General features: G+C 34.9%; 1 protein-coding gene across 3 annotated transcripts in view; it reads right to left on the bottom strand.

Annotated features, from left to right (window-relative positions):
* The window catches only part of LOC136039347 (cleavage and polyadenylation specificity factor subunit 6-like), a 51,195-nt gene extending 45,487 nt beyond the window's left edge, over positions 1–5,708 (bottom strand). For all 3 annotated transcript variants that reach the window (XM_065723001.1, XM_065723002.1, XM_065723003.1), the window contains exon 1: positions 5,607–5,708. In XM_065723001.1, coding sequence (XP_065579073.1) covers positions 5,607–5,675 — 69 coding nt within the window. In that variant the 5' untranslated portion in view covers positions 5,676–5,708. The remainder of the gene's footprint in view (positions 1–5,606) is intronic.
* Between the last annotated feature and the right edge of the window lie 12,437 nt (positions 5,709–18,145).

The following is an 18,145-nucleotide window of genomic DNA, read 5'->3' as shown; positions in this document are numbered from 1 at the left end:
CTTTCTCACAATTTTGATAGGATGATTTGAGGAAAAAAGGGTGGGGGGAACGATTTCCCCCCATCCATTTATTACTAACAAAACGATTTTTATGAACGTTTTGTTAGTAATAAATATATGCAAATTACGAATTAACATATATAACGAGCTTCTATATTTGTATATTTTTACTATGTATATGAGAGGGTTCACCCCCTCGTCAATACCTTGCTCTTTACACTAAAGCTTAAAGTTTATCCCAATTTGCTTAGCTGAATTAATCTGTATATGAAAGAAGCTGTTCCCTCGTCAATGCCCTGCTCTTTATGATAAAATTGTTTGAAGTTTTAATGTCACTCCTTACTTTTAGTTGGAATCTTTTTTCTTATTTAATTTCTGAACATTTTTGAACTAATGCATGTTTTGATTTTGGCTCTCCAAACATGAATAATTAAAACAAAATTTGCTTATTAATTTTGTTTTGGCTAAATGGCTTTCTCATAGTTTTGATAGGACAATTTTGAGAAAAGGGGGTGGGGAAGGAGGCCTAGTTGCCACCCAATCTTTTGGTTACTTAAGAAGGCAACTAAACTTTTAATTTTTTACTAACGTTTTTGCTAGTAATAAAGACACGCAACTTACAAATTAACATATGTAACGAGCTTCTATATTTGTATATTTGTAAAGCACCAAAACCGCCAAAGCACTTAACCCCACCCCCTAACTCCCCCAAAGAGATTAAATCAAGTCCAGTTATGTCAATCATGTATCAATAACATTAATAAGCATTTTCCAAGATTTCGGGTTTACCCCTCCAACTCCCCCAATCTCAACAGATCTGGTCAGGATTTGAAATAAGAACTCTGAGACATGAGTTCCTACCCAATATCAAATTTCATTAAGATCAGGTCACCCATTCTTAAGTTAAAAATACTTCAATTTTTCTAATTTTTCCAAATTAACGGCCCCCAGCTCCCCCCAAGAGAATGGATCTATTCCAATTATGTCAATCATGTATCTATAACTTGTGCTTATTCTTCCCATCAAGTTTCATCCTGATCTCTCCACTCTAGGCATTTTCCAAGATTTCTGTTTTCCCCCTACAACCCTCTATGTCCCCACATCCAATTCAAAAACAGAGCATCTGAGACATAAGATTATTCTATATATCAAGTTTCATTAAGATCCAATCACCCATTCATAAGATACCTTGATTTTCACATTTTACAAGAATTCCAGTTTCCCCCTCCAACTCCCCCCAACGTCACCAGATTTGGTCAGGATTTAAAATTAGAGTTCTAATGCACAAGATCCTTCTAAATATCAAATTTCATTTAGATCTGATCACCTGTTTGTAAGTTACAAATAACTCATTTTTTCCAATTTTTCCAAATCACTCCCCCCCCCCAACTCGTCCAAAGAGAGGGGATCCTGTCTGGTTATGTCAGTCATGTATCTTGGACTTGTGCTTATTCTTCCCACCAAGTTTCATCCTGATCTCTCCACTTTAAGTTTTTCCAAGATTTCCAGTTCCCCCTAGCTCCCCTAAATGACACTAGATCTGGTCGGGATTTAAAATAAGAGATCTGAGTTACAAGGTCCTTCTAAATATGAAACTTCATTAACATTCAATTGCTCCATTCTAATTTTCTAGAATTAAACCCCCCCAACTCCCCCAAAGAGAGCAGATCTGTTCCAGTTATGTCAATCATGTATCTAGGGCTTGTGATTATTCCCCCCCCCCCAAGTTTCATTCCAGTCCCTCCACTCTAAGCATTTTCCAAGATTTTAAATTCCCCCTCCAGCCCCCCTAATGTCACCAGATCTGGTCAGGACTTGAAATAAGAGCTCTGAGACACAACATCCTTCTAAACATCAGATTTCATTAAGATCTGATCACTCCTTTGTAAGTTGAAAATACCTCATTATTTCTGATTTTTCAGAATTAGCTCTCCCTCCCCCCAACTCCCCAAAAGAGAGCGGATCTGTTCTGGTTATGTCAATCATGTATCTAGAACTTGCGCTTATTTTTCCCACCAAGTTTCATCCTGATCCCTCCACTCTGAGCATTTTCCAAGATTTTAGGCCCCCCCTCCAACTCCCCCCAATGTCACCAGATCTGGTCGTGATTTAAAATAAGAGCTCTGAGACATAATATCCTTCCAAACATCAAATTTCATTAAGATCCAATCACCTATTTGTAAGGTAAAAATACCTTGTTTTTTCTAATTTTTCTGATTTAACCATCCCTCCACTCCCCCACAGATGGTTAAATTGGGGAAATGACAATTTCTAATTTAATCTGGTCTGGTTCCTCATACACCTGCCAAATTTCATTGTCCAAGCTTACCTGAAAGTGCCTAAAGCAGCAAAACCAGCACAGACAGACAGAATTTGCAATTGCTATATGTCACTTGGGAGATACCACATGCCATAAAAACTAGTGTTTGTCCCATTGGTCTACCCCCCTGTAAGTATTTTTAATGATATTAGTAATTCTAGATGTTACCCTTCATGATCTAGGCAATATTACTCCAACCAAAAGAATGGAGGCCTGAAAGGTTTCACTAGAGTATGACCAGTTTTGGTGGGGTCACCTTAACCCCCAAAATATATGAGTTTTTTAGCTAATTGGTTAAAGGCAGAGATTCTTGAACTTATTGATTTACAACAGTTTGGAAACCTGAAGGAGACATCTGCTTCACACTACCTTGTCAGTCTTCTTGACACCATTCTTAAAAACCTTGAAAACCCTGATACTTGGTTGAATCTTTTATCAATTGATCTCCAGAGAGCATTCAACTTAATTGACCACAATACTGTTGTAAATAAACTGTTATATGAGTTTAGAGTGAGTCCCACTCCTCCTCCCTCTAGAGTGCCCTGAAATTTGCCTACACAATAGGTCAATACCTATTGAAATTTGACAAACAACATTTTACCTTAATTTTCAGTTACCAGTTGCTTTTTCTCTGTCTTTAGTTCTGAAAATGCAATTCCTGTTATTTGAGTAGAATTCTGAGTCATGTTACTGTTTTTTTTTTCAAAATTTAGGAAATGTATTTGCATATGCATATATTGCATATGCTTGCAACAAGCTTGAAAGCTTACCATATTTGGTATTAATAAATAAATAAATAACAAATATCTTTCAACCCCTATAAATTGGGATTGAGCAAAGTTGTGAAGCTGAAAATAATTTTGTTGTGCTTCATTCAAGCAGAAGATCTATTTTGCAAGGTTTCATGGTAAAATTCTAGTTGATTGACTTCATGCTATCTCAGGAAGGGGTTAGGTTAGGAAAACAAAGCTTTTGGGGATGGGTCTACAGGCTAAAGTATGTCCCAGGAAGGTATTTTGAAGTACCTACCTCTACTCCTTCTCCCTCTTAAGGGTCCTGACTTTTAAAAATATGTGTGTTACAAAAGTGAAATCTTGCAAAATAGATCTTCTGCTTGAATGAAATACAACAAAATTGTTTCCAGCTTCACAACTTTGCTCAATCCCAATTTATAAGGTTTTAAAGATATGCAAATACATTTCCTAAATTTAAAAAAAAAACATTGATATGACTCAGAATTCTACTCAAATAACAGGAATTGCATTTCCAGAATTAAAGGCATTTAAGTGACTTCTTGCTATCTCAGAAAGGGGTTAGGTTAGGAAAATGAAACTTTTGGGGATGGGTCTACAGGCTAAAGTATATCCTGGGAAGGTGCTTTAAAGTACCCACCTCTACTCCTCCCTCTAGAGGGCCCTGAAATTTGCCTACATGACAGGTAGGCCTGTCAGGTAGACCTATTGAAATATTGACAAAACAACATTCTACCTAAATTTTCAGTTACCAGTTGCTTTTTCTCTGTCTTTAGTTCTGAAAATGCATTTCCTGTTATTTGAACAGAATTTTGACCCATATCAATGTTTTTTTTTTTTCAAAATTTAGGAAATGTATTTGCATATCTTTAAAATCTTATAAATTGGGATTGAGCAAAGTTGTGAAGCTGAAAATAATTTTGTTGTACTTCATTCAAGCAGAAGATCTATTTTGCAAGGTTTCACTTTTATAACACAGATATTTTGAAAGGTCATCAAAGGTCAGGGCCTTTAAGAGGGAGGAGTGGAGGTAGATACTTCAAAATTCCTTCCTGGGACATACTTTAGCCTGTAGACCCATCCCTGGAAGTTTCATTTTCCTAACCTAACCCCTTTCCCAGATAGCAAGAAGTCACTTAACTAGAATTTTGTTTCATTTTCCTAACCTAACCCCTTTCTGAGATAGCAAGAAGTCACTCAACTATCATTTTACCTGTTTCACTTTTATAACACACATATTTTAAAGGTCATCAAAGGTCAGGACCCTCTAGAAGGAGAGGGAGTGGAGGTAGGTACTTAAAAATACCTTCCCAGGACATACTTGAGCCTGTAGACCCATCCCTGAAAGTTTCATTTTCCTGTCATAACACCTTTCTAAGATAGCAAGAAGTCACTAAACTAGAATTTCACTAATTCTGTCTTTAGTTCTGAAAATGCATTTCCTGTTATTTGAACAGAATTTTGACCCATATCAATGTTTTTTTTTCAAAATTTAGGAAATGTATTTGCATATCTTTAAAATCTTATAAATTGGGATTGAGCAAAGTTGTGAAGCTGAAAATAATTTTGTTGTTTCATTCAAGCAGAAGATCAATTTTGCAAGGTTTCACTTTTATAACACAGATATTTTGAAAGGTCATCATAGGTCAGGGCCCTTAAGAGGGAGGAGTGGAGGTAGGTACTTCAAAATACTTTCCTGGGACATACTTTAGCCTTTAGACCCATCCCTGAAAGTTTCATTTTCCTAACCTAACCCCTTTCCCAGATAGCAAGAAGTCACTTAACTAGAATTTTACTGTTTCATTTTCCTAACCTAACCCCTTTCTGAGATAGCAAGAAGTCACTCAACTATAATTTTACCTGTTTCACTTTTATAACACACATATTTTAAAGGTCTTCAAAGATCAGAACCCTCTAGAAGGAGAGGGAGTGGAGCTAGGTACTTAAAAATACCTTCCCAGGACATACTTGAGCCTGTAGACCCATCCCTGAAAGTTTCATTTTCCTGTCATAACACCTTTCTAAGATAGCAAGAAGTCACTAAACTAGGATTTCACCAATTCTATTCTATGGTGCCATTTAAGAGGTGTTTCTAGCTTTTTTTTAAAATTTCTATGAATTTGTTTTCAAAATAGGCTATCATTTTACAATTCAGACATATGGAAAATAATAATTACTATTCCTGAATCAGCTATAAACAGCAATTTTACTCAATAGCCAGTTTTTATTAGAAATATACTTTCAAACTATTAGTGACAATTGGCTGTTTCAAGTTCTTTATAGGCTATCTCAAAATGGAATTTACCACAGATGCAATTATTGAATTATGAAAGAGAATAAAAAGCATCAAGCAATATATTCACTTTCTTCCTAACTAAAATAGGTAAAAATCTACTTTCTGCTATCTTGGAAAGGGAAATAGGCTACCCTGAGTTTCGCACTATTATTACGCTAAAACTATTATTCAGCAAAGCAAAATCCCCCATCCAATATTTTCCCTACTAATGTTATTAAAAAATGGGTTGAAAAAATACTTCGGGGAAGTCATCTCCAATATCTTCAGCATACAAATCAATATCATTCTCCTCCCTCGATCCAGCCATTTTTGTTTAATGCCCCGAAATGATAATGATGAAAAAAGGACCTCAAAGATACTAGGGAGCGCTGCAATGCTTCATAAAGAGCAAACAGTTTCTAGGACCAAAACAGTTTTTTGCATCTTTTAGGGCTAATAAAATACGGAGTACCACGGGGGCAGCCACATGAAAAAGTTATAAGTCATAAACAATTAAGCTAATAAAACATTTCTAAGTTAAAAAAACAGCGACGAATATCACACTGCCTTTCCATAACAAACAAACACAAAGTAGAAACAACAGGGAAATTCTTTTCAAGACAGTGGAAATCGATTCAGTGGATATCTCGGCCCTATGTCCAAGAGAAACCTTCAGCACAACACTAGAAAGAAAAAACAATATCTGTATATACATAAACTTACATTAAAATTTGGGAATTGGAACTATTTGTATCGGAATAAAGACGCTTCTTGACTACTAAGGTCCCTGCGTCGGCCCTGCAGTGCATTCCTGCAGCATGATTCGATCTCTGGGTCTCGTATTACCAAGCTAAGGTCAAACCCACTGCGCCACCACAGGACAATTGGAACTAATAATATTTTTCAAAAACTTTTTAAAAATAGCCCTAGCCTCTTTACTTTAACTAAGTTCAACTAGGACTGATAAATAGAATGAAGTGAGACGATCAATTCAATCAAACAAAGACAAAATAAAATGAATAAATGCAAGTTTTCAAAGCTTACCTTGTGTTTTTTGCAGCTTGCCTCAAAGGTCTTTTTGTAACTGGTGCCCTTTATGCAACAAAGTTTTGAGCAATGACTATGAAACCATTGAAACTCGAAGATCATCTAAGAAGTGTCATTCTGGTAAAATAAATAAAGATTTGGAATATTTTCTGACGTTTGAAAGAAACGATGATGACTTGCGAGCATCATAAAATATATCATTATTTATAGCGAAATTTGGAAAACCGCACACCATTGGAGAACAGTTAATTTTACCCGCTGTTGAAGAGGTTTTAAAAATTGTTCTGCACAAATCTCCAATCTCCATTGAGTATTAGCACTGTATAAAAATGTGATAATTATCTGCAAAGACTGCAAACAACCCTTTTTTCTATTTAACTGGAGGAGTAAACCTTAACCGGTATTGAAGCATTATTATTGGCATATGTTTGACTTGTTATGGACCAAGAAATTCACGAAGAGTTACTTTAAAGACAGACACGAAAGGTGAATCAATATTTATTGCTATTTTAAAGAAAGTGATTTATTTCCGGAAAAATCGATTCCATTCACAAACGATATTTCGGTGGCGACAGATGGAGCTCCTACCATGGTCGGGCAATATCGTGGGTTTATAAGCCATCTTAAAAACAAAAAGAATGTCTTGATTAGGATATTTATACATACGTTCAACATTTAATTACCCTGCATGATAACTTCAAAATCAGATTTGAAGATTTTGAAGAGTGTTAGTGTTGTTACAAACCTTTTAATGGAATAAAAGGAACAGAATTAATATCACAGAACAGGAAGGTCTGCTTTTATTCCTAACCAAATTAAACCCTAATACTGATAATTTGCTATCAATTCATCAAGTACATCCTTTTCATCAACATATGACTATTTTATGATTGCTATTGTAGAACTGTAGAACTTACTTTATGTTATTAACTAAAAGCGTAATATTTACATATTTGAATAAATCCAACACAGAAAAGTATACTCTTGTTTATTTTTTTCTTTCTGATTGTCTCTAAATAAAATAAGGGAGAACTTTTTGGTTTCTTGTGCTGTGCGTAAATGTAAAAAAAATTAAGTTGAATGCACACAAATTTTTGATTGGTCAATATTACATTTCGACATCCGTCATTGCACAATCAGTTTAGTAATCAACCAATCGATTATCACCCTTTTTTCTCTAAAACTGTCATTTCGTGGTTGGAACTCAGCCACGAAGCAAATTTCCATAAGAAGATCTGATCTTCAGATTTTTGTCGAATTTCGGGATATGGTAGAAGTGCAGCTGAAGAAGGTCCACCGGAACCAGTAAAATTGTTCAAGTGGCATATGAGAAAAAAAAAGTTCGGGAGTAATGTTAAGTGACTTGTTATGGTGTTGGTGGACCGTTAAAATAAAAAAAATGGTTTTAAAGGTGAACGAAAGTAACAGGTTCGATCTTATGGTTCACTCATCTTAGAATTGAAATGGAGTTCAGTGTGTCCACATGGAGGATATTGTTCTCGGCATATTCCTTTGTAATGGATGCTTTTACTCAAATGAATATTAAAGGTGCTAACAATAGTGAAATGAAACCTAGAGTGCCTAACATAGATTATCGGCTAACCCTAGAATAGGACCAGATGTTTGCACGATGTGTAATATCATTGAACAAATTCAAATTGTAAAAATAGTTTTGTTTTGCAGAAAAAGTGAATATAATGCATATACAAAGATTACAAGACCGATTAAATGCATCAACAAAATATATTGGAGACAACAATCTGAATCAATCTGTAAAAAAGGAGCAAGTTTGTTAAGTTTTTGTTAGATATTTTAATAGCGAGATAAAGTCTTCATTCTTTGGTTGGTGTCCAATCGGTAATGAGAGTGTCAAGATTAAAAATGCTTGGATATGAAAAACAAAAAATCATACGGAATCTAGTGACTTTGAAAAATTTTTTTACTGTAGATGATGATTTTCAAGATTTATCTCTTCAAAGGAAAATATTTTCTCAAAGAATTCTTAACGATATAATGAAAAATGATTCTTTGTCTTTGAACTATGGCATGGAACTTGTATGACGTTGCCAAGATGCATTTACTCAACTTATTGACATATTAATTGAAAGAAAATAAAATAATATTTTGGCTCTACTTTTGAGCACTACCTAGAAATTCGTTTAAGACGGTCATTTTATCTGCCAACAACAAATAAGTTAACATTAAAAAAAAATCCACTCTAAACAGGTTTAATTAATTTGATGTGTGATGTCACTCGATTGCTCCTCCTCCTAGAAGACATTCATAGTATTGATCGCAAGTAAGTTTCTTTTTGGGAGTGAGACAGTCAAAATTAAAAAAAAATGTTTTACACATGTCCATCATGTTTGTAGGAATTGGGCAGCTGGTCAATCTGTGAAAATTGTACTTTTGTTAATGACTGTAATGAAAAGTGTATATTATGTAATTCATGTCAGTTGCATAGAGGATACGCTGAGCAAATCAAAGATTGTAATCCCTGTCTTTAACATGTTTGTGACTCTTGCGCTAGAGTTCTCCTATGCTCCAACTGTCAATATGATAAATGTGATCAATAAAAAAAATACTTACCCTAGTATGATTACAAACAACCCTAAACGGGATTTCCTTTTATTTTTAAGATATTGGTACCATCATGATTTTAAATTGTCTTGAGAGGACAAACCGGGTCAATGCTTCAATTGCTGGAATAATAAGAGTGTCTGGTTCTTATGAGATTATTCTGGAGATACTGGCTACTATGATTATAAGCCTACTGATTTGAATTTAGCTGTTACAAACAGTTTTCTTCATATGAGAATATCGTATATGATATTGCTTCAAATAAGGAAATTGAAACATATGAATTATTTAATACGATTCAAAATAGTATTATTGACTTTACAAAGAGATATAATAAAAATAAAGTCACATTACATGGTAAAAAGCAACCCTGATATTGCATGCCAAGATGAGTAAATGTTGAATACTGACGAGTTGCCACCACTTATCATTACCGATGGTTACCTATACGGAAAGAAGAAAACTAAAGGATTAAGGTTCTTTTATGCGTAAAAGTTTTATTATATAACAAATTCACAAACATTTTAAAAGCATTTCCCTCTTAGGGAACTGGAATTTATATTATACAGGTAGGAAAGTATATTTTCAACTAGAAAGTTGTTCAATCAAGGATATTCTACATAAATGCTACGAGATTCACTGTAGGTATATCAGCGACATCAAAAATGAAATTTTGTACTTCATAAAAACCACAGCTTTTGTCTGATGATTCTTGTACTCGTATCCAATTTTGAATAATAGATTTTCCACTTTGTTCGAGAAAGTTTTTGATGTGAGGCGTGTAGAAAGCATACGGTAGGCAAAGAGGATCAAAAAATTCAATGTTCTGGTGTTCGAAGGTGTTTGAAAGATGAACAGCCAATGTTCCGTCTTCGCAGTTGATGAGATACTATTAACAATGATAAGGGTATTGTCAACATTTTGAGTATTTTTGAGGAAATCCGAGGATATAAAATAGGATTTCTATTTGGACATGTAGGGATTCAAATTGATTACAAACATTATTTGATTTTTGTTCATGCTGCTAAGTCTAATAGAACACTGCCATCAGGGGTAATTTCCAAATAGGTTTCAAACTGATTGCGCGAGATTTATGCTATACTCTTTTCCAACGATTCAGCAACAGTACAATCTAAACTTACGGTGGCCTTTTGTACAACACTCATATCTTGGGTACCATAAAAATCCAACACAATGACACCATGAGTTTTTGCTAACAATTCATAGGTTATATCATTTTCAAATAATTGTGAATCTCTATCTAGTGATTTTATTTTCAATTAATATAGGGTCCTATAGGATTTATCCTAGGATAAATTGCCGAGTGGAATTCCATTTGCCATAAATAACTTCGAAGACCACGCAGCCTTTCCATGACGAAAATATAGCAGTTCAAAGTAGGCATGAAACCTTTTAATTGACAGTGAAACAAATATAGAAAACAGTGTCCATCATCAGCAGTAAAAATAAAAGGCATTAGTAAAAACAAACAAAATTTATACCCAATAAACTAACTACATATAGTTTATTGCTCTTGTTTTTTTCAATTCAACAGCGGAAGTAACTCTCCTTGACCTTTCGGTTCCAGTTCATTAGATGTATCTAACAAATCAGGTGAACATAGGTCAAAGCTCTTAGGTGGAATGAGGTTTACTTTATTGTACCTCAGTAAATTATCATAAATTGAATTCAATCCAAATTCACCTGCATCTCTGTTTGTGGAACTTTTAATGTTTATGGAATCATTGTTCATAAAATTTGATTTAAACATTGGTCCCTAGAAATCAAAGAAACATTCTAAAACAAAATAAAATGATTTGGATAATTATAAATATGTCCCGATAGAGCCGACGTGAAATCTGCAGGTTTGGAATTTTGCTTTAAGGACGATGAAATAGTATTATGATGTTGTAGTATGTTGTAGAATTATGAAAATTGGTTGTAATGGCAGGTTTGGCTTATGTATCTTTGGAAGTCCGTATAATTTAGGGCACAAAGAAACATCTCAATTTTAGTATAAATGCTTACCAAGAAATTCTTTGTGCCCTAAATTATATGGACTTCCAAAGATACATAAGCCAAACCTGCCATTACGACCAATTGTTGCAAGTACAAAGTCACCAACAAGGGCTCTTAGCAAGTGGTTATTGTCGTTATGTAAACCACTCATGTCAACCCAAATTTCTTACATTAAGAATTCGTCAGAACTTGTGAAAAACCCAAAAGAAGTGGAAATTTCTACAAATTCTATAATCGTAAGTTTCGACATAGTATCAATGTATGCGAATATTAATGTAAAAGCCGCAGAAATTCTTCTTGAATTCCTTCAAGATATTGAGAAATTCAGACATAATTAGTCGTAAAACAGTCTTGGCAGTCGGTGTAATTACGAATTTAGTTAGGTTGTGCAATATGTTCTCTTATTTTTTTTTAATTCAGAGGGACTTTTTCGAACAAGTCAATTGTTTACCCATAGGGGCCCCTTCAGCAAAAATAAGTCCCTTATTAGCAAATAATTTTGTAGAAAGTATTTACAAAACAATGGTTTAAGGGTAGCTTTAAGAGGTAGTAATACTTTGTCTAATTTTTTAAATTCTAGAAAGGATGGAACTTCCGTAGAGCAAAAAAGTGGGATTTATAGAATCCCGTGTACTTGTGGAAGCTCTTATATGGAACGTACTAACTAAAATTTAAAAATGAGATTACTGCAACTTCATAATTCTATTCCATCGCCCTTAAAGCAAAATTACAAACCTGAAGATTTCACGTCGGCTCTATCGGAACATAATTATAATTATCCAAATCATTTTATTTTGTCTGAGAGTGTTGCTTTGATTTTTAGGGATCAAAGTTTAAAGCAAATTTTCAGGGAAACAATCGAGATTAAAAAACAAAAAAAATTATTCAAGAATAATTTCAAAAACAGAGATACAGGTGAATTTGGATTGAGTTCAATTTATGATAATTTACTGAGGTCAAATAAAGTAAATCTCGTTTCGCCTAAGAGCTTTGACCTTTGTCCATCTGATATGTTAGATAAATCTAATGAGCCGGAGCCGAAAAGGTCAAGGAGATTTGCTTCCGCTGTTGCATTGAAAACAAGAGCTAAGAGCTCATATGACACTTTTGACGAGGCCGGAAGAGCCAAGAGCCAAGAGCTCATATGGTATGAGCTCTACCAAAATTCTAAGAATCAATAGATTGATTTAAAAGGAAAATCAGAGGAATAATGCCGGTCGGGGTTTAAAATAAGAGCTCTGAGTGACGATCTTCTAAATATCAAAATTCATTCAGATCCGATCACCCACTCGAAAGTTATAAATATTTCATTTTTTTCTAATTTTTCCTCTCCCTTCAGTCCCCAGATGGTCGAATCGGGGAAAACGACTTTATCAAGTCGATTTGTGCAGCTACCTGACCCGCCTACCAATGTTCATTGCCCTAGCACGTCCAGAAGCACCAAACTCGTCAAAGCACTGAACCCAACCCCCTAACTCCCCCAAAAGAGAGAGAATCCAGCACGGTTATGTCAATCACGTATCTACGACATTTTATCATTCTACCCACCAAGTTTCATCCCTATTGCTCCACTAAACGCGTTTTCCAAGATTTCCAATTTCCCCCTCCAACTCCCCCTAATGTCAACAGATCTGGTCAAGATTTGAAATAGGAGCTCTGAGATATCAGTTCCTTCTAAATATCAAATTTCATTAAGATCCGTCACCCATTCTTAAGTTAAAACTACCTCAAGTTTCTAATTTTTCCAAATTAACACCCCCCCCCAGCTCCTCCAAAGAGAACGGATCTGTTCCAATTATTTCAATAATGTATCTAGAACTTGTGCTTATTCTTCCCATCAAGTTTCATCCCAATCTCTCCGCTCTAAGCGTTTTCCAAATTTTTGTTTCCCCCCCCTCCAACCCCATATATCCCCGGATCCAATTCGAATCAGAAATGGAGCATCTGAGACATAAGATCCTTCTATATATCAAGTTTCATTAAGATCCGTTCACCTATTCGTAAGATAAAGATACCCCGTTTTCACGTTTTCAGAGAATTCCAGTTTGCCCCTTCAACTCCCCCCAATGTCACAGGATCTGGTCGGAATTTTAAATAAGGGCTCTAAAGCACAAGATGCTTCTAAATATCAAATTTCATTAAGATCTGATCAACCGTTCGTAAGCTATAAATACCTCATTTTTTCTAATTTTTCTGCATTATCCCCCCCCCCCCGACTCCACCAAAGAGGGCAGATCCGGTCCGATTATGTCTTCCGGATACTTGTACTTGTTTTTATTCTTCTCACACAGTTTCATCTTGATATCTCCGCTTTAAGTATTTTCCTAGATTTCCGGTCCCTCCAACTGCCCCCTACAATGATGCTGGATCCGGTCGAGATTTAAAATAAGAGATCTGGATTACGATGTCCTTCTAAATATGAAGTTTCATCTAAGATCAAATCACTCCTTCGTAAGTTAAAAATATGTCATTTTTCTAATTTTTCAGAATTAACCCTTCCCTCCCCAACTCCCCAAATAGACCGGATCCGTTCCCATTATGTCAATCACGTATACAGGACTTCTGATTATTTTTCCCACCAAGTTTCATCCCGATCCCTCCACTCTAAACATTTTCCAAGATTTTAGGTTCTCCCCCAAACTCCCCACATTGTCACTGAATTCGGTCAGGATTTAAAATAAGAGCTCTGAGACACTATATCCTTCTAAATATCAAATTTCACTGAGATCCGATCACCTGTTCGTGAGTTAAAAATATCTCATTTTTTCTAATTTTTCAGAATTAAAGCCTCCCCCCAACTACCCCAAATTGAGCGGATTCGCTCCGCTTATGGCAATCATGTATCTATGACTTGTGTTCGTTTTTTCCACCAAGTTTCATCTCAATCCCTCCACTCTAAGCGTTTTCCATCATTTCAGGTCCCCCCCCAATGTCACCAGATCCGGCAGGGATTTAAAATAAGAGCTTTGAGAAACGATATTTTTCCAAACATAAAATTTCATAGAGATCTGATCACCTGTTCATAAGTTAAAATATCTCATGTTTTTCTAATTTTTCCGATTTAATCGTCTTCCACTCCTCCCCACCACCTCAGATGGTCGAACCGGGTAAATGACAATTTCTACTTTATTCTGGTCTGGTTCCTGATACGCCTGCCAAATTTCAACGTCCTAGCTTACCTGGAAGTGTCTAAAGTTGCAAAACCGGGACAGACCGATAGACCGACGGAATTTGCGATCCCTAAATATCACTTGGAAGATACCAAGTGCCATAAAAATAAGAGCAAAAAAACTGGATGTAATTAGTTTATTGGGTATAATATTTTTTATTTTTTTTTAGTTTTACTGCTGATGATGGACAATGTATATGTGTTCGAAATATCCAGTTAAAAGTTTTATATTTGTTTCACTGTCAAGTAAAAGGTTTCATCCCTATTTTTAACTGTTATATTTCCATTTGCTATACATACAAGAGATGAAAGACCAAACATTTAAAATTTATATAGAGAATTTGTCCATGATCTTATGGCTCTGGCACTTTTTACAAAGGCCAAAGCAAATATTGAAGGATTTCATCATTGATAAATGACGAATCGGTGTAGGTACCTGAACCCGTAGTAATACATCGTTGATTCATAATTGTATATTTTAGATATTGGATTTCTAAAGTCAAGTTCGCTAATTAAGTTATTCCATGAATTTTTTCTTGGCCTCGAGTATTGTTTTTTGAAATATAGTATAAGCTGTTCTTTTCAATGGGGCTATGAAGATTTCTCGCTAGATTATATATTCTTTTTTCCAAGGAATTCTTTTTTGTCTTTCGAAGAATATTCATTCCACCATATACAACCTTGGTGATGGCTGATTTCTCTATATGGTGCAACAGTTTTGGCTATTTCTATCAATTTCTCTTTGGACACAGTGTCCGTGCTGAATATTCTTAAAACCACATTAAAATTTAATTTGGTTGTTGAAGATGCAGAAGAATTTGTCAGTATAAAGAGTTCAAAAATTTGCCGACTAGAATAAAATTTAAGTTGTTTTCCAAAAACAAAAATTTAAAGAACTGTTTTTTTCTTTTCACCAAGCAAAGTTTGGTCCCCTGGTCGAAAAAAAAAATAAGCTCTACATCTAGTCTTACAAATCTCAAAATAGCTTTTCATCAGCTGACGGTTTCTATTTCTAATATTCTTTGATTTGGTATTTTGTCTTTCTTGAAAAACACCAAAAAAAATAAATATGCCAAATAAGATTCACTGAATTATTTGTTTAGCTTACATACCATCTTAATCCATAACAAAGTCACCTGTACAATCTGATCTAGATGAAAGCAACCCAATAGCTATTTCCCAGGGTGGGCATATGCTCTTGTACATAGAGCAAATTATGTCCTGGCCTTGGGAAGGCATTGTGGTTTTGACCCCTACTCACGTTAATTTCTACTCGTTTTTAGATTGACTCGGTTATTTATCGTAACTTCTGTTCGTTTTCGGTTTCATTTATTCATCGATGCTGATTTGTAATAGTTTGACGCTTAGTAGATTATTTGATTTAACTTTTTCTCATTTTTGGTTTAATGTTTACTACTTTTCTTTAGAAAACCTTTTTTGTGGGAAAAGATTTTTAATTAATTTCCGTTCCTTTCATATTTAAATAATATTTTCAGGGGAAAAGGATACAATAGTTTAGATCTTTTTGGTTTTTCTTTAAGAATTTATAGTTTGGCCTGCTATTTGTATCCTGCAGGAAAATTTCCAACAATTTTTAAGAACATTAACCCTTTTAAAAACTGGGACACAAAAAGTAGTTTTACTTTTAATTTTACAATTTAGTTTTATGCCTCCTCTATTTCACCTGAAAAATAAAACTTGACACCATTCGCAAAAATATCTACCGAAACTCTTTGAAAGCTTAGATATGCTTACGCTCTTTCGTTTTACTTAAAATTTAAGAGCAAGAGTATGATAAAAGTAGCCCCCGAAAGTTGGAACATTATACCCTCAGTCGTTCTTGGGATACTGCTGATATGTCCTTTTTTTTAAAATCAGCATACAGACAGCGCTTTTTTATTTAATTTTAAGGCACCGTTTAGTTTTTAAACATAATGGGCAAATTGCATAACTGTGGGGAGTTGACCTTCGCAATAGCCCTAGAGATACAGTTACAAGACCATTGACCTATACTAAACAAAATTGCTATCTTAAATCTTGATTGGAAGTGTTTGGAAAATTATGGGCTAAATAGGAGGGTTGATTGCCCTTCAATCACTTTTGAATCTTAAAAGATTACTAGAACTTTGAATTTCCAATCAAATTCGCTCCTTTAAAATATTAATTATGATTGCACCCTCCTCGACACCTCACTCTTTACGCTAAAGTTTCTTAGTGCCTTTAAAAAAAGGTCCTTATTGTTCTAATTAAGTGACCGATGTGTTTCAAGAGTTGCTCTCCAAGAATTGGGACAAAATTCAAACTTTAGCGTGTAGAACGAGGTTTTGAGGAGGGGACAATCCCCTTCATATACGTAACAATTTTTGTTCGTTTGAAGTTTTAATGATGCTTCTCACTTTCATTTGAAAACTTTGTTTTTTTATTTAATGTATTATCGTTTTTTTAAATATTGCTAGGAAATCTGGCCCCACCTCCACGGAGAAACCCTCTAGACAATTCAATCCCGGTGACAATTTAACCAGGACAATTACTTTTAATAACTCCACATCTAAAATTGAGACGGAAAAGAGAAAGCAAGACATAAAAAATTTGCATTGAAATTCTGGCAAATTCTCCCACTGTATAATCTCCCCTGACAAGCTCACCCTCTAGAAAACTCCCCCGTGGAAAATTTCAAGCAGAAATTTTGCCCCTCCCCCACCCGAAAATGTATGCATATTTCCCAATAACAAAAGCTATATATAAACAATGGGCAATAAACTAAGATGAACAAAATGGCTATCTCAAAATTTCGATCAGACGATTTTGGGAAAAAAGGGGTGGAGGCTTAAATGACCATCCATCTTTTTGGTCACTTACAAGGGCACTAGAAATTTTAATTTCAGTTCAAATAAGCCGTCTCACGATATTCTAGGAGTACTGGGTCGATGCAATCACCCATGAGAAAAAAAATAATATCCACGCATCCATGATCATTCTTCTTACAAAAAAAAAAAAAAAAAAAAAAAAAAAAAAAAAAAAAAAAAAAAAAAAAAAAAATTGTAGAAAGATGCTTGAAATATCTTCAATAGGATTTTCTGATATACTGAATCTGATGGTGCGGTTTTCATAAGGATTCTATGACTTTTAGGGGGTATTTCCATCTTTTATCGAAAATTGGGTAAATTTTATCAGACTCGTAGCTTTTGATGGGTAAACTAAACTAATGAGTTATATCTTTGAAAACAACATAATAAGTCGATTCTTTTGATATATCTATTGGTATCAAAATTCTGTTTTTTAGAGTTTCGGTTACTATTGAACGAGATCGCTCCTTACTTACAGTTCGTTACCATGAACTGTTTGATGTCCCTTCATTCTGAATTTCTGGACCGAAGACCCAGCTGAAGTCCACAAAATACTATTGAACCATCTACCAAAATTTACCCAATTGATTCAGGGTTCTTACGGTGCTGGAATATCCATGTCTGTCTCTATGCCTCTGTGTTTGACGTCTGTTTGCCTGTCTCTTTAACTGTCTGTATCTGTTTGTGTTTCTGTCTTTCTCTCTCTGTACCTGTGTGTCTGACCACCTGTTTGCCTGTCCAGACATTCCCCAACTACCCTCAATAAATTTCCACTTACATAGCCAACACATTTTTTTTTCATTTTTAATTGGCAACTCATCCTATGGTATAGATTTATTGGACAATTTACGTTGTGCAGCCGTGAGATTGTCTGTCTTTGTGTGTTTGTGTTTCTCTCTCTCTCTTCTGTGCCTATGTGTCTGACCTTCTTTTTGCCTGTCTTTATGTGTCTTTTTCCTATCCATGTTTCTCTTCGTGCCTGTGTATCGGACCATCTGTTTACCTGTCTCACTGTCTCTTTGTGTGTATGTGTTTCTGTCTCTCTCTCCCTCTGTTCCTGTGTGTCTTACCGTCTGTTTGCCTGTCTGTGTCGATTTCTACAAGAGAGAAAAAAAGAAAAAAAAGAAAAGAAAAATG

Source organism: Artemia franciscana, chromosome 19 (assembly GCF_032884065.1).
Source record: "Artemia franciscana chromosome 19, ASM3288406v1, whole genome shotgun sequence".
In the NCBI taxonomy this organism is placed as follows: domain Eukaryota; kingdom Metazoa; phylum Arthropoda; class Branchiopoda; order Anostraca; family Artemiidae; genus Artemia; species Artemia franciscana.
This window is presented reverse-complemented; position numbering and strand designations above follow the sequence as displayed.